Below are 26343 nucleotides of genomic sequence, written 5' to 3'. Positions count from 1 at the left end.
CCTTCTACAGGGGGCCAATAGGCTTGAGTACAGACTCTTTTTTTGCTACCAAGAACAGTAACTGATCTCACAGGGTGCTTCAAAATTTTTCTGAAGTTTTGAGGGATGTTAGAGGCAAATCTTGTGGGGAAAAACATGGAAACTTCTTTTCATCATGGTCATGGTAATTTATTTCTCTTCACAGAACAGTAAATACAAAACCAAAATTGCTTGGAATTAAGTATTGCAAATTGCATGGTAAATATGTGGTTGACATGTATATATGGCTGAGAGCCAGAAAGAATCTCTTTTGTTGTTTTGACAAATGAAAGCTGTTTTATAAGTTTGATCACTCAAGAGACTTTTTTGGATTAGAAATAATCTTTAATGGATAAAAAGAATCTAATTGAAATGAATAGTAGCATGTTTTTTTATGGAAAATCTAAATCGATGTAATGAGTCTTTGGAAGAACAGTGCATTTTGTTAAGAATTATACATTACTCTGAGGGTTTAACAGAATTGTGTGTGTTCCCCCTGCCCCATCTGCCTTTTTAACCCTTAACACCCTAAGACATTGGTATTCATATTCTCCACACTGACCAAGGCAGAATTTCTCCTTACAGTATCAATATGATATCAAGTAGATACAACTATATTACTGTAAGTAATGGGAAAAGAAAAAGAAAAAAAGAAAATGTCAATTAGGAAATTATTGGGTGATCCAAAACCCAATTCTCCCAACTACGCCACCTGTAGCATCATAGGAATTGTATGACAGACACTAAAGAGAATTACCAAAGAGATCTTAGGAGTGGAAGGGTTGACTCTAGCTGACAAAAGTTTGTCTTTCGAGAAATGTTGAAAGTTACTTATGAAACAAGGTGTACAGTTTTTTTTTAAAGTACTGGTTGAAAAAAATTAGATTTTGTTACTAACTAATGTCTTTTTGGGATGTGCATTTTTACAAACAGCTAGAGTGTGAATCTTTTTAAGCTTTCATTGAACAATTATTTTAAGGATTCTACCAAAATTAGCAATATAATTAACAGACATGAGTGTTTTTTTTCTTTAAGGAGTGTATGCAGCAGCCCATGATTTTAAGACAGAATGGGTGGTAGTCAAGGGCATTAAAGACTTTGTAGATGAACTGAAGTCTTCAAGTAAGAAATGGAAACGAATTGCCTGTGTGATGGCAGCATCTGTTGTGGCCAACATTTTGAATGATCCAGTCATATTCCAAGATTGGCCTCACTTTAATGCAGGTATTGCTTCCTCTCTCAATCTTGTCTTTTTACAAGGACAGGTCTGACTTATATCTAAGTTCCCATAGCATATTCTTGTATGGATTACAAATCAAGATCATTTATTCAGTAACAATTTACAAATAGAGAAATAAGTTACCCCTATTTTAAGTTTATGTATTAGTAAGTTTAACAAGGCCTCTTAAGGTGGTGGCAGAAAAAACTTGTAGTTAAATCAAGTGATGCTGATGAATGACAATTCACTTCATGAGCCAGGTGAATATGCCTGTTTTCTATAGTTAGCTTGGTTTATGTAACACAACCAGAAAATGGAAAATTCGGAGGCCAATGACATCTGCCATTTAGTGATTTGAAGTGATTTGATATATGTTCCTGGGCAAATTAAGCAACACATCAAATTGTTTTAAACTAAGAACAGAGAATTATCCAGTACTGCATGTGCGACTGTATTTTGATGTTGATACTTAATTGAATGCACAGGGAAGTGATAACTGCCAGCACATATACATGTATTTACAGTTTTTTTTTTCTGTTGTTGTTGTTGTTTTTTACCCATTTTTGGAACCTGACATAATATTAGTTGAGACGAATGAATCAGATTGTAAGTAAACTTCTTAAGTAAATTGGTTTAAAGAGACAACACTTCTTTTTGTTTATTATTTAATTTAGGTGCCAATGAATTGCCTTCTCAAGGTGAGTCCTACATGTTTTGATGAGTGTAATACTTAATAGTGAAATAATAAATGTAATAATAGTGAACATGTGAATGGTAACGATAAACAGTGAACTTATTTGCGACTATTTGAACTACTGTTATTAAATGTTGACAAGTAAAGACGATTTTGAAGGGTGGATCCAGGATTTTTATATAGAAGGGGGTCACAATTTTTGTTCAGAAAACACAGAAATTTTGTGTTTTTTCTGAAACCACAGTAGGCCAAGACCTATATCTGGAACGGTAATTGTTAGTTGCTCCATGTTGGATGGTGATATGTGATCCTGTTGTTTCAAGAATTTGGGTGTCAGACAAGTGGATCTGACGCCACCACCGATTTTTAACCATTATAGGGTCCCTGAGTTGGGGCTCTGATATCCAATACTGGAATTGTTTCTCTGTCAGACACTAGACTTTGAAATTTACATTCAAGACTAAGCTTCTAAAGGTTAGAACTATGTGTGGTATTAATGTGCCTTTAGTTTGTTATGCTATTTTGCTTTTTCACGTCGGCTTTCTCCATGGTTTTTCGGCTTTACGATTACGCACGCAGGGCCGGACGGGTCATATAATAAATTTTACCGCAACTTGCAGGAATGCCGTTGTCGATAAGAGCACAGTCACGAACTCTAGTCACGCACTGGAAGAATCGTTTTATTCAACGTCAATATTGTGGTAACAAATATGTCGAAAGTGGTTTGGCGTGGTCAGTCCTCTAATCGACAACGATATTTGTTAGATCTTGTTATCACTTTGCTCAAACTTTATTGCGAACTCACGAGGCGCAGCCAACTAAGTCCACATGATTTTGACCACTGTGATGATGAATATCGTTGTAGATAAGAGTACAGACCAAGAGTGTCGATTTATTAAATTGAATATGGCTGATGAATTTGTTGCGACTCTTGTGGGAATAACTGTTTTTCTTGAAATTTCAGGGTCATTGGCTTTTAGTTAAATCCGGTACCATGTATTCTGTGCAGTATATCCACGAGTTCATCATAGTGTCACTTTGATCTATCTTTTGGTGATCTGTATTTACACGTAGGAGACGGAGTCACAAGTAAAACTATTCTTGATTCAAATTATGGTTTTCTGTTTTTTTACAAGAACCAAATTGAACCGCGCACTCTGCGGGTATTGGGCCTGGTTACTCAGCTGTTTTTAAAAATGGCGGCGCGTAAAGTCGTATCTTAAAAGTCGTATCTTAAAAGTCGTATCATAGAAGTCGTATCATAAAGCCAATGAAGGGAGGGTTACTCTTGGGAACGCTAATAAATATAAATTGAAGTTTCTAGTAAAAATTTTAAAATGTACATTTTGATATGGCACGTGGTATGTGTTTGGAGCCGGCTTCCTTTTTTTTCCACAAAACTGGTCAACAGCAGTAGTCAATATCTGGTCATGCGCAAACTCCTTTCACGTGCGCCTGGTAGAAATTACTTTGAAAGATTTCCTGAGATATACGGACTATGATGTTTTAGCTCGAAAAATGGGTTTAGCGACACTGTTGACCCAGCGATCTGGACTTCGTCTTCTTTCTCGTAATGTAAGATTTGCAACCTTGATGTTTAGACTGTTATTTAAGTTTTTGTTAATTTTTACGAAACGAGAATCCTCAATCACGAAGAAGTGAAAAGCTTACATAATCGTACATCTTTCTCAAACAGTTAGGACTATCGTATCAGAAAGTTATAGAAGTTATAGAACGAGAGAATAAAAAATCAAAACAGTGATATGATTTTAAACTGATTATTTTCGTATTTTGATAAATATGGGAAATAATGAATCCAGATTGAGTTCAATATGATATTAGGGAGTACAAGTTGCTCGTATTTGTTTCCTTTGGTTAGTAATTAATCCTGAATCTTACGAACGAATGCTTTTTTTTCGTAGGTGAAGGCTCGGTTTTTTGCCTCTGAAGCGACGGTGAGTGCTCAACCTTCTCAAGGAGATTGACAGTTTTTTATTACATTTTCACCGGTGTTAAAAATGTATATATTTTATTTATTTTATTACAAGCAACAGTCTTTCAAAACTGTCGGTGAAAATGTTCCTATGAGTTCAACAGTCAGTGGTAACTTTCACAGGCTGTTCATTAACCCTCTGACTCTCTGAAGTGATTAACATGTCACTTCTCCCTATAATATCCATGCATTCTCCAGCAAACAGTTAATGAGAATACTCAAACTTATCTGGTATCTTGATCAAACACCAAGTTCTTATTGCTAAAGTAAAGTAATGTTGATTTCCCCCAAATTTTCTCTTGCAAACCTACTGATTGTTTAGGAATGCCAAGCAACTCCAAAAATTATTGTGGTGTTTTATAGGACAAATTTTTTAAGCATTTACTTAGATCCTATGAAATCGCTAGGTGAGAATTGTTTCAGAGTTGTTGAAAACCTTGCAATTTTATAGTATACATCTGCTCTGATAATTTGTGCTCTGTAGTAAAAAGCCAAAATAATTTTTGGAATTACTTAGTTAATATTTCTAAACTAATATTTGATACTCTAAAGAATAATCTTTCAGTAGAAATTCTGTGAAAATATTTGACTACCTAGCATTTAAACACAGCCTTATCTTTTATTCTCAATTAATGATATTCTCCTGTTACTTTACCCTATTTCCAGCTACTACTAACATTAATTAGTGAAAACTTAAATTTTTTCCTCAGTGTTCATTCATGAATACAGGCCCTTGAAATTGGGGAATTTTTTATTACTAGATGCCTTGCTTATTTTCGAAACATTTCTTTTCTACGATCAGCAGTAATGTTGCAATTTGATTGGCCAATTTGCTGTTGTTGATAAGAGCACGAGCAATGCTGCTTGCATCAACTGGTCATGCAATGCCTTTATCACTGAAAGAATCATTTTGTTTGACATCATTATTGTGGTAAAAGAGGAATTGACAGGGGTTTAGCATGGTCTCTATACAATGATGTTCATCATCACATTGCTCAAAAGTTTTTGCTGATTCACCTTGCTGGGCCACATGAGTCTGTAGCAAATTTTGACCTCTGTGATAATGAGTACAGATCATGCTAAACCACTTTCAATTTGTGAATTGGGCATGGCTGTGTACATTGGGCATACATGTAACATTGTCTCCTTTTTTCGACAGAAGGATGTGTCAAAAATCAGAAATATTGGTATATCTGCCCATATTGACTCTGGAAAAACCACACTCACAGAGAGACTTTTGTTTTATACTGGAAGAATCAGTCAAATGCATGAGGTGAGAACAATGGACTTTGATTTGCCCTTAGAAATGCTTTCAACATTACCAATCCTACTTTGCAGGATGCATCTCACATGTGGACCTTGTAACAATTGAGCTCACAGCAAAGTCTCTGTGACTCAGTAGTAGATCATCAAAGTGGTGAATCTGAAGTTCTGAGATTCTATTCCTCACAAGGATTCTAAATTGTTTTTTAGTGCCATGCTCATGACTAGAGGAAAAACAAATCTTTAACTAATTGACTTTGATGTTTGTTTTAACAGTTTAAAGTGTAATTTCCATGGGTTTTGCATGATTATACAAATAATGATTTTTGCCCTGTGGTTTCCTGTTGAAATCTTTACTGCAGTTTTTTTCCTAAGTGTGTGTTATGGATCAAAATTTACTTGAAGTTTAAGTGATATCAAACTTCTGTAGGTTGATAGGAGTTCTGACAAGACCAAAAAATTTTTTTTCACTAATGGATTTTGATACACATTGTAACAGTTCAAAGCCAATTTCCCATGGGTTTTGAGTGATTATACAAATAGTGATTTTTGCCCTGTCTCAACATGTGTTGGGGATTGAAATTTACTAAAAGTTCAAGAGGTGTCAAACTTCCATAGGTTGAAGAGAGTTCTGATAATATCTCTGAAACAAAGATTTTGTTAATATCAAGTTGATGTACAGTTTAAACCACAGCTTCTGCAATCAATTATTTCTAAGTAGCAAAGGTTTGAAAACTTGCAGTAATAATATTTGATTGTGTTGTCTGATTGTCCGGGTTAGAGTAGGCCTGGAAAGGACTGCTGTCGGCAGTAAAGACTGATGATTTGACAACCTTGGTGGAAGTCACCACTTGTGTCAAATGATTATGACTTTATGACTTCCACTTGTTATGGATAGTGACCGTAGAAATAAGTATCTAGACATTTTCTGCTAAGAATGTTTTGTCATGCTGAGAAGCATTCCATGGAACATAACAGAACATTTCATTAGGTCATGCAGTCATGATGTAATACCAGTCCACTGAGATAGTCGTGTTGTAAGTTTCCGGAATGTTCTAGAATACTTTGTAAATGTCCATAAGGACTCAGTTGTGTAGTAGTAGTTGTTGTTGTCAGAAGTGGATGACTGCTTGGAAAGCTATACACAGAGTGAGAGGGCTATAGTGAAGATTGTTTAATTCAAGGAACTTTGGAGAAAACTGTGAGTTTGTGTCAGTGGTGAGGCAAGACACAGATTGTTGTGGGCTTAAGTAAGTTTATTGAGGATAATTACTGTATTTCCTGTTGGACTTGCTCTGCATCAAAAATATTAAAAGTTGTTTAATAAAGTAGTGAAGTCTAAAGGAGTATAGCATTCTTTCTGTTTGTTAGATTATACTGTAACACACTGGTATTGTTAAAACTTGAGTCACTTCTACCAACAACAGTCCTTCAGGGAACCACTCTCACCAGTATGATCAGACTTCTTACGACAAACAAATGTGAAGATACAAGATACATAATCTCACTGTAGCTCCAAAGCATGATACAGTATATCTCAGGTTTTTTTTATACCTTATTGACAAGAAACAAATTCTTTGCTCAAGAAAGATGCATCAATATATCCATGAATTAGATTTGGTTGTTTGGTATTCATCCTTATTTTCTAACCAGGTGCGAGGTAAGGACAATGTAGGAGCCACTATGGATTCCATGGATCTGGAACGACAGCGAGGAATAACCATACAGGTTGGTATTAAGTAACAGTACTATGTTTAATTTAATAAACTACAGTTCAAATGTATGACATTCATATAATCACAGTCATTTATTGATCACCAATGGATTTATTACAAACCAACAAAGTGACCAACTCCCAGTTGGCTTGGTATAGCCTTGTAGCTCAGTTGATAGAGCATTGCACTGGTATCCCAGAGGTCATGGGTTAAAATGTATAGGCCTGAATTTTTCCAAGGTTTTGTTTTCAGTGCTGCTTTATCATTGTGAATTCAAATATATGATATTCATACACATGTAACCACAGTTGAATTTCAGATGTCAGGAACATACAGTTTGAAGATTGTATACATGGTTACCATAGCAACATTAGTACATCTTTTGTAGTATGTTCACAGGGCATTGTGAAGATGCTATGTCTTAGATACAGCAGAAATTCTGTTGTTTCAATATTATCTGCATAATGAAATAAGATTCTTTATATATTTTAAGAAGATACAACTAGATATGTATGTTGTGTTTTAGTCTGCAGCAACATATGTCAATTGGAAAGATACAAACATTAACATTATTGACACACCAGGTGAGTCTATCAACCATTTACATGTACAACCTAACATGGGGGTGGGAATTTTAATGAGTCCATCTTCAAAGGTTCAAATGCGTGGGGAATTGCCAGGAAGAGGAGGGGGGGGGGAGGGAAGGGGGGTACTGAAGCTTGGACTTAAGTGATACTTTAAAACCAAATTAGAGAGTGAGAGGGGTAAGTTTCTCATTGATTTTTCAAGTTTTTTTTTAATTGTGGCACAATGACAATACTCCATTACCTTCCCTTACTATGTTAAAAAAAGGAAAGAAAAAATTACATTCACAAGGAAATATAATGGGTACTAACAACACAAAACAAGCAAGGAAATTAAAAAATATATATCAATGGTGGACAGCTTCAATCAAATCAAGCAGCCCCCCTTGATTTTTCAAGTCTGATTAATGAATTTTTACAGCTTTAAATTTGCTGACAAAATGTTCACAATCATCAGGACACGTGGATTTTACAGTAGAAGTGGAAAGAGCCCTGAGGGTTCTTGATGGTGCCATCCTGGTGTTATGTGCTGTTGGAGGGGTGCAGGTTAGTGTCGTAGTCTCCTGAGTTAAGAGTTTAAGGCTTCTTCCTGTCTGTCTCCAGGCTTCTCTATTGCCCACAGCTGTGATTGATTGCAATAGTGTTTTTGAGTGGTGGTCCATTCTCAGGATGTGACCCCGCTGAAAGTGAGAAAGCAGTAAATTTTGATAATCAGTAGCACAGAATATTGTAAGTTGTTGGTGAGAGATGTCAGTGAATAAGAATTGGCATTTGAATGAAAAAATGAACACAACAGAGAGTATGGCAACTTCAGTACAATGTTCTTCATTTTTTAATGTAATTATGCTGTAATAGCTACCCGGAAGAATCTGAGAATTTAAGTAACATTCATTAGGTGCTACTACTCTGTAAGCCAAAACTGTTACATGAAAGTGTCAGTCCTTGATTTTCAGGCAAGTGTTGGCATATTGCAGATCCTAGAGGCTACATGTACCATCCTTATAAAGCTAAGACATTTGGTTTATCAAGTAGCCATGATTAAAAAGATGGTAGATGCCGACAGAGACCAAAGAATTGGTCACTCTCATGTTGGAGAAGTCTGTCATTGAACACTATAACCATATATGATTGTTAAATTACTAATGGTTCTGTTTGTTTTCTAAAACAGAGCCAGACGTTGACAGTAAATCGTCAAATGAAGCGTTACAATGTACCCTGTATTGCCTTTATCAATAAACTTGACAGGTAAGTTATTAAGGAATCTATTTTTTAATTGGAAATTTTGGTTTTCTGTAAATCTTTGAAGTAAAGCCTTCAGTAAGTGCCCCAGCTTATAAAAAAGTGTCCTTGAAGTTCCTATCTACAAAAATTAAAAGAAACGCCTTTCCCCACAAATTAAGTTTACCCACCATAAATAAGTAAAGTCAATTGTAGATTTTCAAGTAAGGCTAAACAGTTTTCTAAATTCAACTTAGAACATCAAGCTGTTAGATTGTAAGTTAACAATGTTAGCATAGTAATTAGTTTTTGAATGAAAAAAGTGATTTTCCTTCTTTAAGCTTTTTTTACAGATGAGTGATCAGTTTTTCTAAAATTGTTTTGTGTGCAATTGTAGTTTGAACATTAATGGCACTTATTTTCAATTTGAAGTTGTGTTGGAAAACGACTACAATCCAAGCAAGGTCCAATTGTTAAAAATTGTTTTGGATTATAGATTATCAGTACTAAGTTATATTGTTAACACCCAAATTTCCTCTCAGAAAAGATCATATGTGGCCAAAATTTGAAAAACAAGTGAAACCCTTGGGTTTTCCTTCTTTTGAAGAGGCACCTCCATCTTGTCCTAAATTTCAAATAAATGCACTGGGGCTGGGGATTGAATGGCTGCACTTTTGGTTCTTGAAGTCTTGCATTTGATCCACGTATAGACCTTACTGTGAAGTGCAACATTGTCTGTAGGCAGCTGTAAACAATAAGAATCAAATTAGCCACCATATGCAACTGGGAGGTCATGTGAAAGTCCTTTCAGGATTTTCCTTGGTAGAATACACTTCATACTTTGAATGATATGAAAGTCCAAAATTGATGTCTATTTTTCCTTCTTTTTTTTCAGAATGGGAGCAAATCCAGCCAGAGTTTTAAGTCAAATTAGGTAAACATGGTCACAGTGTTTGTTGTTTGATTTTTTGTTGATTTACATTAAAGAGGAGCATGTGACAAGTATAGCATCTTGATTTTCAAAATATTGATAAGGCTCTTCTTTGTATTTACATAAAGATAACACATTTGGGTGGGAACAGTACATTACATTCATCACAAACTACATGTCTGGCCAAAACTTTTATCTTACTGAGATATTGCAATGTGTGTTTGGGGGGCCCCCCCCCAAAAAAAAAAGGAAAAAAAATTCTTGAGAGTGATTGAAATGATAAGGTGAACGGAATGAATGATGGAGGGGAAAGAATGTGGAACATTGTTTTTGTCATAAAAAAGTTAAAACCCTGTTGTAAAGAAGGAACAAGGTAAAAATTTCTGTGAATACAAAAAATGAGAAACAGAACAATATGTGTGCAAAAAATGACCTGAACAGTGTAGCATTAAACATGTCAACTGTGAGGCTACAATTTGAATTCCTATGACCATGGATTGGATGACACTGAGATTTGCGAGAGGTGACAAGAACAATGGAAAAGATCATCCACTACATTTGAGAAGATGCTTGTTACATTTTCATCTGTTTTTTTTTTTAACTATATAATTTGTATGCTTATTTTGATTATTTCATTAGAACTTGAAAATGACCTTGGAATGTGGAAATAATGCTTGTTTTTAATCGCTGATTTTTACTACACGATCTATATCAAAGAAACTAATTAAAAAAACTGAAAAAAATTCTTTTCCCTAGAGCAAAGTTACAACACACTGCAGCCTTCACCCAGTTGCCAATTGGTTTGGAATCTGAGGTAAAAGGAGTCATCGACCTTGTGCGATGGAAGGCTTATTACTTTGAGGGAAATCATGGGTAAGATTATTCATAATGTCATGACTTTTATTTTATTTTTATTTAGCTGTTTAGCCAATCATATGGCTAGAAATTAAGTAACCCTGCTCCAGTGATTATTAAGTCACCATAACTTTGAGCTAAAAAAGTCTCCCAAAAAATTAAATTAGGGTAATTGGCTCTGTCATTGTTATACAACTACTGCTGATTTAAATTATTACCAAACAGGTCTGAAGTGGTAGAAGGTGTGATCCCTGAAGACATGGTCAATGAGTGTACAACAAGAAGACAGGAGCTGATAGGTACATGTACAATCTCAGTATTTATTTTATTTTTTTTTTTTTACAAATGATTTGTTTGAGTTCTGATAATGACCAATCAGAACAAAGGAAAATATCACAGGGAGCCAATGGGAACTCAACGTGCAATGAAGTAAAATTAAGTGTTGGAAAATGTCAGTCATCAAGTCCTGATTGTTTCAAGTTTTGAACTTGATTGGATCAGAGCTCAAGAGAAAGGGGAAAATTTTCTGGACCAATCTCCCATCAAACATCAATACAAAATCAAGCAAACAAGTGATGAGAATAAAGAAAACTATCAATTAGGGGATTATTAGTTGATCCAATACCAAATTCTTCAATCTTAAGAATTGTCCATCATAAGAATTGTATGGCAAACAGTAACAGGAATTACTTATTAGATTTTTCAGTCAGTGTTAAAGTGCTTAACCCTTCAACTCCCAGATCAAATTTGTAATTCTTCTTACTGTCAACTATGCAATTCCTATAATTTTAGTTCAGAGAATTTAGTGTTGGATAAACTTAGTATCCCCAAATTATCGTCTGTTAAGTGCTGTGGTTTGAAATCATTAGAAACTGTGGCTAATGTGGATGACACTCTTGCGGAGATGTTTCTGGAAGAAATACCACCAACAGAGGAACAATTAATTGTAGGTATTTTGAAAATATTAGGGCTGGTATATGGATGGATGGATTGAGCTGTATATTCGATAGATTTCCTCTCTCTATATTGGGCTGAATTACATACGCATTTTGAGTGGTTCATGCCCATGATATATAGAACAGACGTACAGATTATATCACTATCAACGACATTTTACGTTTTTATCATATAACACAAATACTGTTGATTCTAACAAGGTCATTTGTTACTATCAGCTGAGTTGATAACGTAAATTGGCCACCGTTAAGAATTTCAAAGCTGACGTTTCGAGCGTCAGCCCTTCGTCTGAGCGAATGACGAAATACTAACGCTCGAAACGTCGGCTTTGAAACTCTTAACGGTGGCCAATTTGCGTTATCAACCAATTTCAACAATTGATAATACCAAATTACCTTGTTATACTCTCCCAGCAACGCAGCACCACAGTTTCTTTCGAAACGTGCCCCTTGAGTCTATGTTGCAGTGGGTTTGAATTGTAAGGAATCGCAGAATGAAGAAAAGCCGGCAGGCTCCCCCTCCCCGTCCCCTTAGCTCAAGGTCTGGATCCGCCACTGATGTAACTGCAGCTGAATAAGGCTTGATAATACTGTAAGATTGCTTTAAACTCGCACAACAAGAACTCCATCCAAAACTCACCCTAAGAAATGTTTATTGTATTAGGCTGCCATTCGCCGAGCGACCATAAGGAGATGCTTCACTCCAGTTTTTGTTGGGTCTGCACTGAAGAACAAGGGGGTCCAGGTCAGTGGTTGAAAAAAGAATGGGATAATCTTTTTTTTTTTTTTTTTTTTTTTTTTTTTTTTTTTTTAACAAGAAGATTCGTCAGAGAATAACTGTAGTTGCTGGCGAAGGTTACTGAACCCCAGTCAGGTCACCTTATTTTTAACCAGATGCGTGCTCCACCTCAAAGCCACAGAGGACTTGATCAATACGATGCATAGATAAGGCCGAGTAGGATGAATGTCGTAACTAGGAGGCAAAATCCTAGAAAGAGAAACAACAATGGTTTAACATAACAAAAGAAACGAAAACAAACAAAATTTTTTTATTTTGGCAATATTTTAGCGAAATACATAATAAACAATCCCTACCTGCAAAATAGCGAAGCTAATCGAGGCGGGAGGGAAACACACACAAAAATAAATTCTTCAATAACAAGTTTGAATGAACAAAGGAAATGACAAGGAGAGCTTGCACATACACGAACAATGAAAAATAGTTCGCAATAATTTACAGATAAGCCAATTGGGCATTTCATATTACAACTGGAATAAAATTACACGCAGAAAAAAAACAACAACAACATCAACAAGAAATGAAACTGAAAAGAATGTAATTTCCTAAATTTATCAATTAAAGTATAAACATCAACTAAGTATCCTCTCGCATCCAAATGTTCAGCAGCTGTCTATACAATAGTCTTTTAAATTTATACATAGGTAGAGAACGAAGACAGGTGGGAATGCTACTCCAGATCCCTGCATCCAGTCCTGAAAAATAATTTTTCGTACGCTCTGTTTTCGCGTGGTTAAGATAGAGCCTGCCAGCCGTTGAGGACCTTGTAAAATTGTAGTGTTTTTCTGAAGAATAAATAAGTAATTCTGAAATATCAGGAGGCGTTAGGTTGTAGACAAAATTATGCATAAAAGAGCAGATTGTTTTGAAATAGATCAGATGAACAGGAAGAAGTATACGAGTGGACATTTTGCTCATTGCTTCTATTTTTCTTCACCCCGACGAGGCTTCGAAAAAGACAACGCAACTCGCAAAATATTATATGTATTATACGTTAAACCATCTAATAAGGTGAATGTATTGGACACGCCAACAGGTCTCACTGCATTAAAAATGTTTTTCTGTCCATCAGCCTCTCCTTGATGGTGTTGTGGATTACCTGCCTGAACCTTTTGAGGTGACAAATTTTGCCTTGGATGCTGAAAAGTAAGAAGTCAAATTTCTTTGCTCCGTTACAAATATAATTTTTAGGTGTAGTTAATGTAAACAACATGATACTTGTCAGGAAATTTAGGACAGCTGCGTTTCGAAATAATTATTATTTTAAAGACCCGTGAGTTTATAAAAGGGATGTTTAATTTACTGTAACAAGATTGTTTTATGTCTCTGCAAATTCAAAGAAACTTAGAGTAAGGGTTAATTTCACAGATCAGGAAAACAGAAAATAATTTAGATGAAAGCATTATTGGTACATAATAGATTGGATTTAGCGATGGATATTTACGTGATTTTCTCTTGTTTGTAGTTTCCAAGTTGAATTGGAATTCGAAGTTTTAGTTTTTGTGAAAGCCAGAGATATTAGAGAGAAACTATCAGATCACGAACAACAACCAACAACTGCCTTGAAGAAATATAAATATGTTTGCCCATTAATCTCTGTTATGACAAGATGATTTGGTTTTCTCAACTCGAGTTAAGTTTGTAATGTAAATTGGTCACCGTGGAGAGATTGTAAAGCTGACATTTCCAGCGTTAGCCTTTTGTCAGAGTGAAGGGTCAATGAACTCCGTTGATGAAACCAAATCAGTATCTTGTAATACCTAAAGGGGGTAAGTTTCTAAAGAAACTGTGGTGCTGTGTCGGTGGGAGAGTATAACAGGAGATTGTAACTGACGTTTCGAGCGTTAGTCCTTCGTCAGAGCGAATGGTGAAGAGCTAACGTTCGAAATGTCAGCTTTGAAACTCTTAACGGTGGCCAATTTACGTTATCAACTCAGTTGATAATACTAAATTACCCTATCTTGTAATACCCCTCGTCAATGCAGCACCACAGTTTCATTTGTTCATTTGTCTCAGTTACAAACAAGCTCAAAACACAAAGCATGAGATTGTTTTTGTCTAAGTGGATTTTTGATTGTAGTGCTGGGGAACAAGTGGAGATGAGCAGTGAACGGAGCTCTTCTCATCCCTTCGTAGGCCTGGCTTTCAAGCTCGAGGTGAGTTGATAAATAAAGAGTTTTGTGTGTAAACTACTACATGCGATCGTTCATTCGACAGGTCATGTTTAAGTTAGAGTGGAAGGTGGGGGGACGGGAAAATTTCTATTGCCCCACCCCCTCCCCTCTCCTTTCCTTTGACAAAGATGACGCCTACAATTTTCACCGAGAAAAGACTTAGCACTCGCTCGCCAAAATTATGCCTGCTCTGCAGGCTAATAATGGGAGGTAATTTCTGCAAGTGCGAGGGAGCGCTTTTTGATCTCTCAATTCAGACAATTTTGGTGCTCTTAGTTTTCTGAGCCTCACGGTCACTGCAAGGTGTTGAGAGATTATGGGACTTACTGCAATTAAAAAAGTATGTTGAAGTTTCGAGCCCTTTATACCGAAGTTTAATTGTATTTTCGTCTGTTTGATTTCCTTACAGGCCGGAAGGTACGGTCAGCTGACTTACCTCAGAGTGTACCAAGGCTTGTTAAAGCGAGGGGCTTATATCGTAAATACTCGGACCGGGAAACGTCTTAAGGTGCCAAGGATCGTCCGAATGCATTCGGACACTATGGAGGTAACCGAAAAATACGACGATATGAAAATCTTATCGTCGTTTTTGAATCCTAACGATGCAATCAAGGAAAAGAGGCTGACTAACTTTGATTAACCCTAACATCAGTATGCATATTCTCCATACTGTTCTCTATACATTTCCTAACGTGCTGGTAAGGAGAATTGGTTTAACAATCAAGAGGTTCTTTGGTTAATTATCAATTTTTTTTTATTCTCATAACCTTAATGTTTGATTCATGGGTGGTATTGAAAAGAGAAATTAGATGCTGGTCACTCTCAGGAATTAAAGGGTTGACAGGCTGGATCAATGTCAGTGTCTGAGGAACGGCGCGCCTACTCCTCCCCTAACCCAACAACAGTCAACTGACAACAAGTTGGGCTAGAGGAGGGGTATACATTGCTCAAGTTCTTGTAAATTCTCGCCAATTAAATCACCTTTAAACTATAATGCCTAAAGCGTTGATAATGTTGAGCCTGTTCACAGTCTAATGGAGCACATATTTTAGTAGCCCACAATTTTTTTTCAACGATTACTAATATTACTCCTTCGTAGGATGTTCAAGAGGCTGGTGCTGGCGATATATGTGCCTTATTTGGAGTGGAATGTGCATCTGGGGACACTTTTACTGTAGAAGGAGCCAAATCACTCTCTATGGTAAGGGCCATTCATTACGTGTACGTTGGGGGGGGGGGAAATCAGTTGTGGCTGACAGAGTCATGACTATTGAATGTTAACTGCCAATTAGGGAGGGGGGGGGGTTAGAGGAACATTACGGAGTCTTAGGGGGGATCTGGTAAACATAATCTTCCGACCCCTTCCCCCCCCTCCCCGCCCCCACCCAGGCGGCAATTAACCTGTATACCCTTCTGAAGTAACTGGCTTAGCACTGAGTTCTCTTTTTTAGCTTGCGAGCGGAACAAAATACGAGCGTTGCAGTAAACGCGTTTTGCCGCCCTCGGTGTCTGGCACTAATGATCAGTGCTAGACCGCTTAAAAACTTCTCGCGGGCTCGCATCGCTCTAGACCTCATTCTTCCGTGCGGGTGAAGGAACCCCCGTGTTGTGTTTACTGTAGAAGGAGCCAAATCACTCTCTATGGTAAGGGCCATTCATTACGTGTACGTTGGGGGGGGGGGGTGGGAAATCAGTTGTGGCTGACAGAGTCATGACTATTGAATGTTAACTGCCAATTAGGGAGGGGGGGGGTTAGAGGAACATTACGGAGTCTTAGGGGGGATCTGGTAAACATAATCTTCCGACCCCTTCCCCCCCCTCCCCGCCCCCACCCAGGCGGCAATTAACGCTAAGAATGCTAATCTCTACTCCCTAATTCATAAAATTTTTGGTATGGTCTAATTCCTAATTCCTTTTAGAGTAAACAAGTACCCCCCCCCCTAGCTTTTTGCTCCCACTTTGTAACTTAGTCGGTAATTGCGTCAACTTGGCTTCCGCGTGGCTTCTGCGGTAATTGCGTGTTTACACTCTTCTTTACAAGTATCCCAGACTGCCTCGGAAAAACTTACTGTAAGGGTTAATATTTGCTGCTAATACCTCACACTACACACCACCCTTCCCTGTCTCTTTGCAAAATTAAAGGATTCAAGGCAAAAATATGATGATCGCAACCGTTGAATTTCGAATGTAACGCGGTTATGGGAAACAAAAAAATATTATTTCATGCTTTTTGTTGCAGGAACCAATTTTTGTTCCTGATCCAGTTATTTCGCTCGCTGTAGAGGCAAAGAACAAGGTGAAAACTTATCATCTTTATTATCGTAAATTGTATGTTACTGTATACCCTTCTGAAGTAACTGGCTTAGCACTGAGTTCTCTTTTTTAGCTTGCGAGCGGAACAAAATACGAGCGTTGCAGTAAACGCGTTTTGCCGCCCTCGGTGTCTGGCACTAATGATCAGTGCTAGACCGCTTAAAAACTTCTCGCGGGCTCGCATCGCTCTAGACCTCATTCTTCCGTGCGGGTGAAGGAACCCCCGTGTTGAAGCGCTTTTAATGAAGGCCTGATCTTGGGACAAGAAGTTAATTTATTATTATCATCTAAGTTGATAACTTAAATTCGCTACCGTAAAAGAGTTTCAAACCTGACGTTTCCAGCGTTAGCCCTTCGTCAGAGCGTGGGGCTAACGCTCAAAATGTCAGCTTTCAAACTCTCTACGTTGGCCAATTTACGTTATCAACTCAGTTGATAAGAGCAAATTACCTTGTTATACTCTCCCACCGACGCAGCACCGCAGTTTCTTGAGAAACTTACCCCCTTTTCTCTCAGGATAGGATCTTATTTTGGGTTATTTTGTTGCGCTCTTGGGCAAGACAATTTAATCTCAAAACACTCTCAGGAGTATAACTTGGTTTTAGAATCATGAAAAGCATGCGAGACATTCTTAAGTCTCTTCGTGCCACATAAGTCGTGGACATACCTGCCTTAAAAATCTCTGATGCTATTGAGGTAAACGACTTATCAACCATTTGATTCGACTTGTTTCTCTTTAGAATGATTTAGCTCAGTTCTCCAAAGCTCTTAGTCGATTCTCTCGTGAAGATCCAACATTCAGAGTGAGTTTCGACGATGAAAGCAAGGAGGTAAGTAAACTTTTGCGAAAAATAAATTTGTATTCAAAACTCTTGAAATTTCACCTCTCTCCCGTGTTCTTCTGTTAGCGAGGCTTGTTTTAACTATCGAAATTTAGTACAAGTGCTTCCTGTCAATGGGTAAGTCGCAGAACAATACTTTTCCCAATGAGCGTTAATCCTTTTAGTGATCTTTTATTTTCTCATCTTTGTCAGACTATCATTTCTGGAATGGGAGAGCTTCATTTGGACATATACACCGAGGTGAGGGTGGCATTATGAACATGTGAAATATGGGCACGGTCTGGATAGTTAATTCTACGCCAGAGGTGTCATAACGCTTTCTGCGCGAGACTAATTAACAACTGTTTACCTCTGAGTCGGTGGCTAGGGATGGATTTTTATCAAGCCGTGACACTAGGATAAATAGTTGTTTTAGCATGTACTAAAACAGTGAGATAGTACAGCACAAAAAGATGATTTAACTCGTTGTTTCCTGTGACGAGTATAATATTTTAGAGCGCGAGCTGCTTAGAGGTGAATAGAAAGGATATCCGGAATTTGAGTAGCCAATCAGAGCGCGCCTTCAACGCTATCAACTAATACTTGCTTTTATTTCTGTTAACCTTTGAATAGTCCATTTTACAGTTGTGTGCTTGGTTGCCAAGCCTTTGAACAGGAATGAGGCTAAGGGTGACCTTGTTATGATACAAACCTTGCTGCTTGTCAAATGCAAATTACTTTGTTATCATGCTAACTAGATACTGGTCTCTTTCACAACAAGGTCACCTTCAGCCTCACTCCAAATCAAAGGCATGGCAACTAAGTACATAACTGTAAAATGGCCTATTGTCCTTTCTGGCTGCTGCACAATTCCTTGTAGATTAGTTACTAGAATTTGGTGTTAGATAAAGTTATAAACTTCTGCTTCATAAGTTTGAGTATTCTCATTACCCGTTTGCTGGATAATGTATGGATATTGTAGGGAGAAGTTACATGTTAATCACTGCTGGGAGGTTAATGGAACATTGCTGCTTGTTCGGTTCTCGAAACAGGCGTTTGTTAGTTTAACCCTTTAACTCCCAGATCAGATTTGTACTTCTCCTTACTGTCAACCCTACAATTCTTATAATGTTAGTTCAGAGAATTTAGTATTGGATCAACTACTTATCCCCAAATTGATATTTTTCTTTATTCTCATCACTTATCTGGTTGATATTGAGCTGATATTGTAAGGAGAAATTCTGTCTTGGTCGCTCATGGAAATTAGAGGGTTAACAGCAACGTAATTTGTTGCCCTCGTTTAAGTGCTTAAGCAGTACAAAGAAAAGGCAGTCGATGATAATTTTTGAGGGAGTAATTGAAGGCAACTCGAATTTCCCTATGATTTGATGATTAAAAACTATTCACCGAAGTGGAAGAGGCTATGGATGAATATTTATCGGACCGCGAAACGGTGAATTAAACATCCACTGCCAGCTACTGAGGTTGAGGTAAATAGTTATTTTAGTACATACTAAAGCAGTAAGATATACATCCAAAAGAGATGATTGTGACTCATTTATTCCTGCAACGTTCGGCGAGTTACTCGGAAGTGAATTACAACGGATATTCAGAGTTTGAGCAGCCACTCAGAACGCGCCTTCAACACTATCTACTGTTTTAGTACGTACTAAAGGGGTATAATCCCACACAATTTGATGCGTTAATGTCGACTTTATTATGTTTAACTTTCAAGGGTGACAATGTATAATTACCATGACAAAAGCATTTCCTCAACTTTAAAGTTAACACTTGATGTTACTTACATGTTACCTTAAGCTCAAAGTTACTCAAAGTTGCTATTGCGTACAATTATCCAAAGAAATACGCGATTTATGTTTTTTTTTCCACAGAGAATGCGAACAGAGTTTAACTGTCCTGTAATATCCGGTAAACCCAAGGTAGCCTTCAGAGAAACAATAAGCGGAAAGGCCACGTAAGTGATCAACATCTAATTTCTCTTAACTTTTTCATAACAATTTTCAGCAGATGGTTTATGAGAATAGCAGGTAATTTAGTGTCAACAACTGAGTTGAAAGTGTAAATTGACCACCGTAAAGAATAAAAAAGATAACATTTCGAGCGTTCGCCCTTCGTCAGAGCAATTGATTTATGAGAATGTTGACACTTAGCAGTTGAAGAGAGTTATCTCCATGTAACACTATATTCTCTCAACTTATTTGCTAGAAAACGTGAAGTAACAAGAATGGAGAATTTCCTATTAGATCGTAGTAACCAAATGTCAAATGGTTGAATTTTAGGTTTGAGTATCTTCATAAAAAGCAGACAGGAGGAGCTGGCCAATATGGCCGAGTCATCGGCAGAATCGAGGTATTTGACGGCAAATTCTACTCGATAACCTGGTAGAGTAGTTTTCAACTGAGTCTCAAAGGTGATTTGGAATTGCAGTAGTTTTGCTTTTGAACGTTCTGTGATTGCTCAAAAAAAACTTGCATCACTCTCTCAACCAATCAGATGAAAGAGTAAATCCAATCATGACTTGACGGCGGTTTGCTAGTTGACTGTTAGCTCTCTGTGATTTGTTACTTTGTTGTGATAGGCCTACAGTGATTAGGTTGTTTAAGGTTTGTGACACTCAGTTGAGAAGCATTCTTTCAGTATCCGTTTTTTTACATACTTGTTTTTTGCATGTCGGTGTGCTCTTTTGTTTTTGTATCAGTTGAGATGGACTCTTACAGTGTCCGGTTTTTATATGCTTTTTTTTTTGTTTGCTTAGTTTTGCAGTTTAGAAGCACTCTTACAGTCTTATACTTGTTTTTGCGTTTGCTTTAAGCTTTTGTCTTTTTTTATCTAGTTAATTTTATGTTATTCAGAGTTCCTGAGTGAAGTTTCGGCGCCATTCGTGAACCAACGTCTGTCTTGCGTTCACTTTTTGCTTCTTTTCTTTTGTCTTTGTTTTCCTTTAGTTTGCTTGGGTTGCTTTGCTTTTTTTCCTTCCATCTGCATTTCACTTTTCCTCTTCCTTCCAGCTGTCGCGCCCTTATCTCTGAAATAAAACAATGACATGAGAAGTGAAACTAAAACGTTGAAGATCCCCCTAGAGAGACCCATTAGACGTATTGTAACCGGAGGGGGAGGGGGAAGCATCGAATTCCTAATTTCTCCACATGAAAAATCTCGTCGTCGTTATGAGGAACCTCATAGAAGGTCTAATTGCTATGGGAACTTGCCTTCCCCGTTCCACAAGGGTGTGTTGCGTAGAAAAAGGGCTGTTCCCCTCCTTCTATTGGTATGAAGAACCTAACCAGGGGAAACATTTCCCCCCTCTTAATCTTTATATATTCCTCCAATCCATGAGTGAGAGACATGTTGATTTCTTGTTCGTTGTTTGCAGCCTATGCCACAAGAATCCCTCACAGAGCTCGAATTTGTCGATGAAACTGTGGGCATGAACATCCCCAAGAATTTTATTCCCTCTATAGAAAAGGTAACTGTAACTTGAAACTGTGCTTTTCAATGGGATGCGATTTATGAATATAAAAATTCGTTTCACGCGCACATCGATAGGTTAAAATTGCTCAAACATGTTTTTGGTAAATTTTTTACTTCTCAGGGTTTCCTAGAAATTTGCGAGCGTGGCCTTCTCACAGGGCATAAGCTGGCTGGAATTCGTTTTGTCCTTGAAGATGGTAAGTTTCCAAATAAACGACAATCATCGCTCCCGTGGACGGGAAGCGGACACAATTCATTACATTTTTCTTATCCACTACGGTTTTTTTTTGTTTTTTTGTTTTTGTTTGTTTTTGTTTGTTTTTGTTTGTTTTTGTTTGTTTTTGTTTGTTTTTTTTTAATTTCAAAGACTACCAGATCTTGTTGATTAGGTCCCGTTCGCCAATCCTCCTCAGCAATGGGTTTCCTTGGTTTTTGTTCCTTGTGCCCAAAACAGCTATGTTGTAGTTTAGCAAAGTTATGTTTATTCCTCAGCGTAACGGGCGAAAAGCGATTGCGTGACTATGATCGGGTTTGTATGCAAATTCGTGCGATAACCCGCAGCTGTTCGTTCACGAAGGTTTTTACAAAAATATGAAAAGTTCAAACGTCGATATTCTAGCTACAGACCATTAAGATGAACTATTTTGTATTTCGTGAAACGATCACTTATTCTTCGTCTTAAATAGTTTCGGTTTTGATGCCTCATTGAACATGTGATATAAGATTACGCAAAGTTATGTGCTGTTAAATCCACAGTTTAAATTTCACGCAATCCCAACCTTGTACTGAATTTTATTGGCATCAGCAAAAATGGAGACCTTTGGAGTCAAATCTAAATCAACCTTACATTTAATTTTTGTCGGGGCATGTATGTTTGAGCAAACAAAATGCCTGATAATTTCAAGTAAAATTTTGTTCGATAAGTGTTTACTTCTGACGGATGTTTGTTCGTCTTATCACGAACGTGGGAACAAGGAAAAACATCTGAGTCCCCACGAGGAATCAAACCTCAGATTTCGCGCTCCGATACTCTACCACTGAGCCACAGTGACTCTACGATGAGTTGGACAGTCCGACACGCGTCCTGCATATTGCAAAATCAACAACAGTAAACTTACTTGAAAGTGATAAGGTGATAGAACATCTCCACGTCTTCCTCGTCATCGTGGTCTCCGTGTCCGTGGTCTCCGTGTTCGTGGTCTCCGTGTCCGTGGTCCTCGTGTTCGTGATCTTCGGGGTCATACTCATCATCTTCCTCGTCATATTTCCATATTCTCGTACCTATGTAACGCACGTCGCATTGATCTCCAACCAGTGACTTTAAAATCTTTGCTGTCACAAAATTAGACCCGTGTTTACAGATCTCCACCATATGCCGGCCGTCTGGCTTAAGAAGCGACTGCATTAAGCTCGTGTACTCCTTCAGTCGTGGTTTACCCATCGCATTGATCACAGGCATGGCGGACTGATCCCAGATGGCATCGAACTTTCCTCCTGCTACCTCAAGAGAAAAATTGAAGATGTCACAATGGTAGAGTGTAATATTCTGGCCTTTCGCCGTGTACACGTCTGCTTTCTTATCAGCCGTGATTTGCTTCTTCTGGACTGTATACTCCAGCTTAGAATCTCGGAAGAACGCTTTGATGTAGCGAGGAGAAGCTTCCACACCTGTAATCGCGTGACCTTGTTCTGCTAGCCAACGCATATCCGGCGTCTTGCCGCAAAGGGGCACAAAAATCTGTAGATTACTGCGACCTCCTGTGAGTTCATTGACATTTTTCATCAAAATAGGGTCCACCTTTTGCAAGTAGTTTGGTTCCTCGGGCTTCTTCGGTGCTTTCTGCTGATTCTTGCCTCCTTTCTTACCAGCTTTGGTCGCCATGCGGATTTGTGTCGCTCTCCTTTCCCGTCAATTTGCTTTCTTCTGTCCTCCTTGCTGGCCTTGCAAAGAATGATGGGAGATGAACGCGGGCGCACCTTTATTGCACCACACAAACTTCTTGACGTCATTTTCTTTTTGTGTGCCATGACATTAGTCGCTATTTGAATTAATAATTGGGTAAAACTGTTACAATATGCAAAGTGTGAATAATTTAAGCGATGAAAGTTTCTGGAAGCGTTATGCTCTCAGATTCCGCAGATCATCTCTCGAACTTTTTCGTCGAGGGAAAAATAGGAAGCTTTTAAGGTTTTTTAAACACGAAGATAGCTTAAAGGGAGCGCAAATTTCCCGTAGTAATTTCAATGGTTTCTTTTTGATATAAAACATTATGAACGACTACGAAGCAAGATTACGTGACAATCCTCAGCCAGACTGTATATTTTTCGTGACAAGCTTAAATTTTCTGCGCCTCGTTTGTCACACGTTATTATTGTTATCACCTACCCACCATCATAAATATTGGAATATTATCTTTGTGCTTAGATTTGAACCGATGGCGTTAATAATAAATCTGCTTCTCTTGGCCTGAAAGCCTTGAGCAAGTAACTGCTTATTATCGGCTGTCGACGATGAAAACTTTAAAGGCATCTCTTATCTTTTTGCTCTTTACTGTGGTTTTAAAATTCCTGACCCAAGATTATTAGAGTATTACGAAGCCTTTTTGGGTTCAGATAAATTCTTAGCGTGACATTCAAAATCCTCTTTCCTCTTTCCCCCCCCCCCCCCTCTCTCCCCCCCCTTCCTAATGAGGTGATAACTAATGACCAGTCCGTAGGTTATGAATTAGCATCCAAATATTGAGTAGCTTGAAATATTAAACTTTGAATAAATACTTTAGGAGCGGCTCACGGAGTGGATTCCAGTGACCTCGCTTTCAGACTTGCAGCCATGGGAGCCATGAGAGAAGGTACGGGCACGTGACATCTCGGAACGTATCTTATTGTTTCTTGAATCCCCATTTCCCGCACTCAGTTATAGCTGGGAACGTTTCACCGCGTGAGACGCATCCCATAGCGCTTTTCAGGTGGGTATCATAACTTTACACTCTCTGTACAATGCTGCACTGTGATTTTCCGCGCTTTTTTCTGTCGTTAGCCTGTTTACCCACGCTTTCTTGGCGCACAGCATTCTTTCCCACGCTTTTTTTTTTTTTCGATTTTCTTTTGCAGTTGGGTTCCTATTTTTCGGCGCTTTCTTTTCCAGCTAGCTCTTTATGATCTAACATCAGTAAACACATTCTCAATACTGTTCTATACACATTTCCAAAGGTGATGACAAGGAGAATTAATTTAGCAGTCAAGAGCTTCTTTAGTCGGTGATCATTTCCTTGATTCTCATGACCTTAGTATTTGATTCAGGGGTGATATTGTGAGGAGAAATTAGATGCTCATCACTCTGTGGGGTCAAAAGGTTGAAAAACAAACAAATAATCGGCTCCTGATGAAAGAAGAGAAGATCTCACTCCAGGAAGTGATTAGAATGCCAATTCTTCTGCGATTTTTAGATAGCTGTGCTGAATAGAAATGGGTTAGTAACAGTAACGGACGAAGAAGCGTGAGATCATGTTAACCCTTGAACCCCTAAGAGTGATCAGCATCTAATTTCTCCTTACAATATCACCCTGAATATAACATTAAGGTCACGAGGATAAGGAAAATGATCACCAGCCAAAGAACCTCTTGATTGTTAAACAAATTCTCCTTTACGACCCCTTAGGAAATGTATAGAGAACAGAATGGAGAAAGTGCAAACTGGTGTTAGGGTGTAAAGGGCTGAAGAGAGTGAATCTTAGACCTTCAGAGTAAATAACTTAAAGTTAGACGGTAAGTCTACAAGAAAACCTACAGCACTTCTGATTGCATGATTGCCAATCTTTTTTGTTCATTTCGACAGCGTTTCCTAATGCTTCTCCTCTGATTCTGGAGCCAATCATGTCAGTGGAGGTGAATATTCCCCAGGAATTCCAAGTAAGGCGCTTTCTGCTACTTTCCCTCTCCCCTCTGATATATCTCTCTTGCTCCCGGCTCCCTCCTCCCTTTGTGAAAATTTTACGAAATTAGTCGTGTCGTTTAGTCATTTTAGCAAGTTAACACAAGAGACGCAGCGACAGAAGCATTGAAACCTATGGGCTTCGAACCGGCGATGCGTGCGCACGAGAATTCTGCTACTGGTCTGCGATGGTTTCTCCAGACCCCTCACAGATCCCTTGCACGTTCGCTATGCTCTCGGGCCTAAAAAAAACGCGGGCTGCCGTCCCTTTCATGCCACTGTGTACATGAGATCCTGCTCTCCATATTGGAAACCGTCCAAGTTCGTTCCAGTTTCAAATATATCTTTTTCCAGCCAACAAAATGCATACTTCATACAGTGTTGATTAAATCAAAGTGACAATTCATGAGCGGTAAATTTGCGTCACAATCACGCCTCAACCTGTTAGAACCAATAAGAGTCTGTACTCGAACTCAGTAACCAGAGCTTATCCCGGTTTCCATCGCATGAAGCGACTTGGGAGTATCACTACCCCCTGGAAGGGATACCAGTCCATCGCGAGGTTACCAACCCCTTTCCCCGAACAGGCATTTCATCAGCTATCCCTAACAATTCGCCGGTATCCATTTATTCTCCTGGATGGAGAGAAGCACTGTAAGAGTTAAGTGTTTTGCACATGAACATAACACAATGGACCGGCCAGGTTATGAACCTGGACATCTCGACCCGAAGCATTAAGCCACTGTGTTTCCAAGTGGCACCAATTAAGGCAACTGGGTTTTTTCTTCCTCTACAGGGAGTGGTGATTTCAGGCCTTAACCGTCGACACGGTGCAATCACTGGCACAGATGCGGCGGAAGGTTATGTTACAATTTATGCCGAGGTATTAAAACTTTCCACTTTATTCTTGACACATGCTGTCAATTGAAAGCCAATCAGTTAAATACAAGACCACGGTCAGACGTCGAGCATGCGCAAATGTATCGACTGTGGCCGACCGCGCTCAATTTCCTGCGCAAATTTCAAAATTCCAATATCTAATGAACAACCACTCTTAAGCAAAATATGCGAAAAAAAATTTTTCGAAACAGCAACACAATTTGGAAAGAGTATAACTAGAGACGTTGCTATCACAAAACGTATCTAATTGAGGGTATCCTGTTGATTTACAATTTAGTGTGAAGCTTTATCAAAAAATTTATTCTCATTTTACAAACCATGAGTTACTGACCAGTGTGGTTGTTCATAACTTATGGGAGCAATATGGTCCTGACAGCGTGAAAGCATGCCTCCCAGTCTTTACAACATTCGCACATGCGCAGACATTTGACAGCTTTGTTATCAAGGATTGATTGAGTTAGACATGT

General features: G+C 38.2%; 2 protein-coding genes across 7 annotated transcripts in view; one reads left to right on the top strand and one right to left on the bottom strand.

The window, feature by feature from the left end:
* Positions 1 to 26343, top strand: part of LOC131771047 (elongation factor G, mitochondrial) — a 30295-nt gene that overhangs the window by 1269 nt on the left and 2683 nt on the right. Inside the window, exons 2-28 of one of the 6 annotated variants that reach the window (XM_066168064.1) lie at positions 1054 to 1242; positions 1912 to 1935; positions 3854 to 3886; positions 5087 to 5197; positions 6841 to 6915; positions 7429 to 7486; positions 7944 to 8032; positions 8655 to 8731; positions 9600 to 9638; positions 10392 to 10508; positions 10716 to 10789; positions 11360 to 11436; positions 12111 to 12191; positions 13318 to 13391; positions 14326 to 14401; positions 14829 to 14966; positions 15519 to 15620; positions 16659 to 16715; positions 17473 to 17562; positions 17767 to 17814; positions 19446 to 19528; positions 19854 to 19923; positions 20948 to 21040; positions 21167 to 21242; positions 23826 to 23894; positions 24881 to 24954; positions 25773 to 25859. In XM_066168064.1, coding sequence (XP_066024161.1) covers positions 1201 to 1242; positions 1912 to 1935; positions 3854 to 3886; positions 5087 to 5197; positions 6841 to 6915; positions 7429 to 7486; positions 7944 to 8032; positions 8655 to 8731; positions 9600 to 9638; positions 10392 to 10508; positions 10716 to 10789; positions 11360 to 11436; positions 12111 to 12191; positions 13318 to 13391; positions 14326 to 14401; positions 14829 to 14966; positions 15519 to 15620; positions 16659 to 16715; positions 17473 to 17562; positions 17767 to 17814; positions 19446 to 19528; positions 19854 to 19923; positions 20948 to 21040; positions 21167 to 21242; positions 23826 to 23894; positions 24881 to 24954; positions 25773 to 25859 — 2034 coding nt within the window. In that variant the 5' untranslated portion in view covers positions 1054 to 1200. Of the gene's footprint in view, positions 1 to 1053; positions 1243 to 1911; positions 3507 to 3853; positions 3887 to 5083; positions 5198 to 5879; positions 6438 to 6840; positions 6916 to 7428; positions 7487 to 7943; positions 8033 to 8654; positions 8732 to 9599; positions 9639 to 10391; positions 10509 to 10715; positions 10790 to 11359; positions 11437 to 12110; positions 12192 to 13317; positions 13392 to 14325; positions 14402 to 14828; positions 14967 to 15518; positions 15621 to 16658; positions 16716 to 17472; positions 17563 to 17766; positions 17815 to 19445; positions 19529 to 19853; positions 19924 to 20947; positions 21041 to 21166; positions 21243 to 23825; positions 23895 to 24880; positions 24955 to 25772; positions 25860 to 26343 lie in introns of those variants that run through there. The other 5 variants (XM_066168063.1, XM_066168067.1, XM_066168066.1 and 2 more) reach the window with 5 other exon arrangements.
* Positions 19404 to 22980, bottom strand: LOC131771048 (probable thiopurine S-methyltransferase). The gene is made up of 2 exons (XM_059086804.2): positions 22164 to 22980; positions 19404 to 20599 (listed from the first exon to the last, which is right to left on the bottom strand). The coding sequence occupies exons 1-2, from the start codon at positions 22925 to 22927 to the stop codon at positions 20479 to 20481; spliced, it is 885 nt and encodes a 294-aa protein (XP_058942787.2). The 5' UTR covers positions 22928 to 22980; the 3' UTR covers positions 19404 to 20478.

The sequence above is a fragment of the Pocillopora verrucosa genome, chromosome 6 (assembly GCF_036669915.1).
Source record: "Pocillopora verrucosa isolate sample1 chromosome 6, ASM3666991v2, whole genome shotgun sequence".
NCBI classification, from domain to species: Eukaryota; Metazoa; Cnidaria; class Anthozoa; order Scleractinia; family Pocilloporidae; genus Pocillopora; species Pocillopora verrucosa.
The sequence above is the reverse complement of the archived record's forward strand: the minus strand, read 5'-3'. Positions and strand labels throughout refer to the sequence as shown.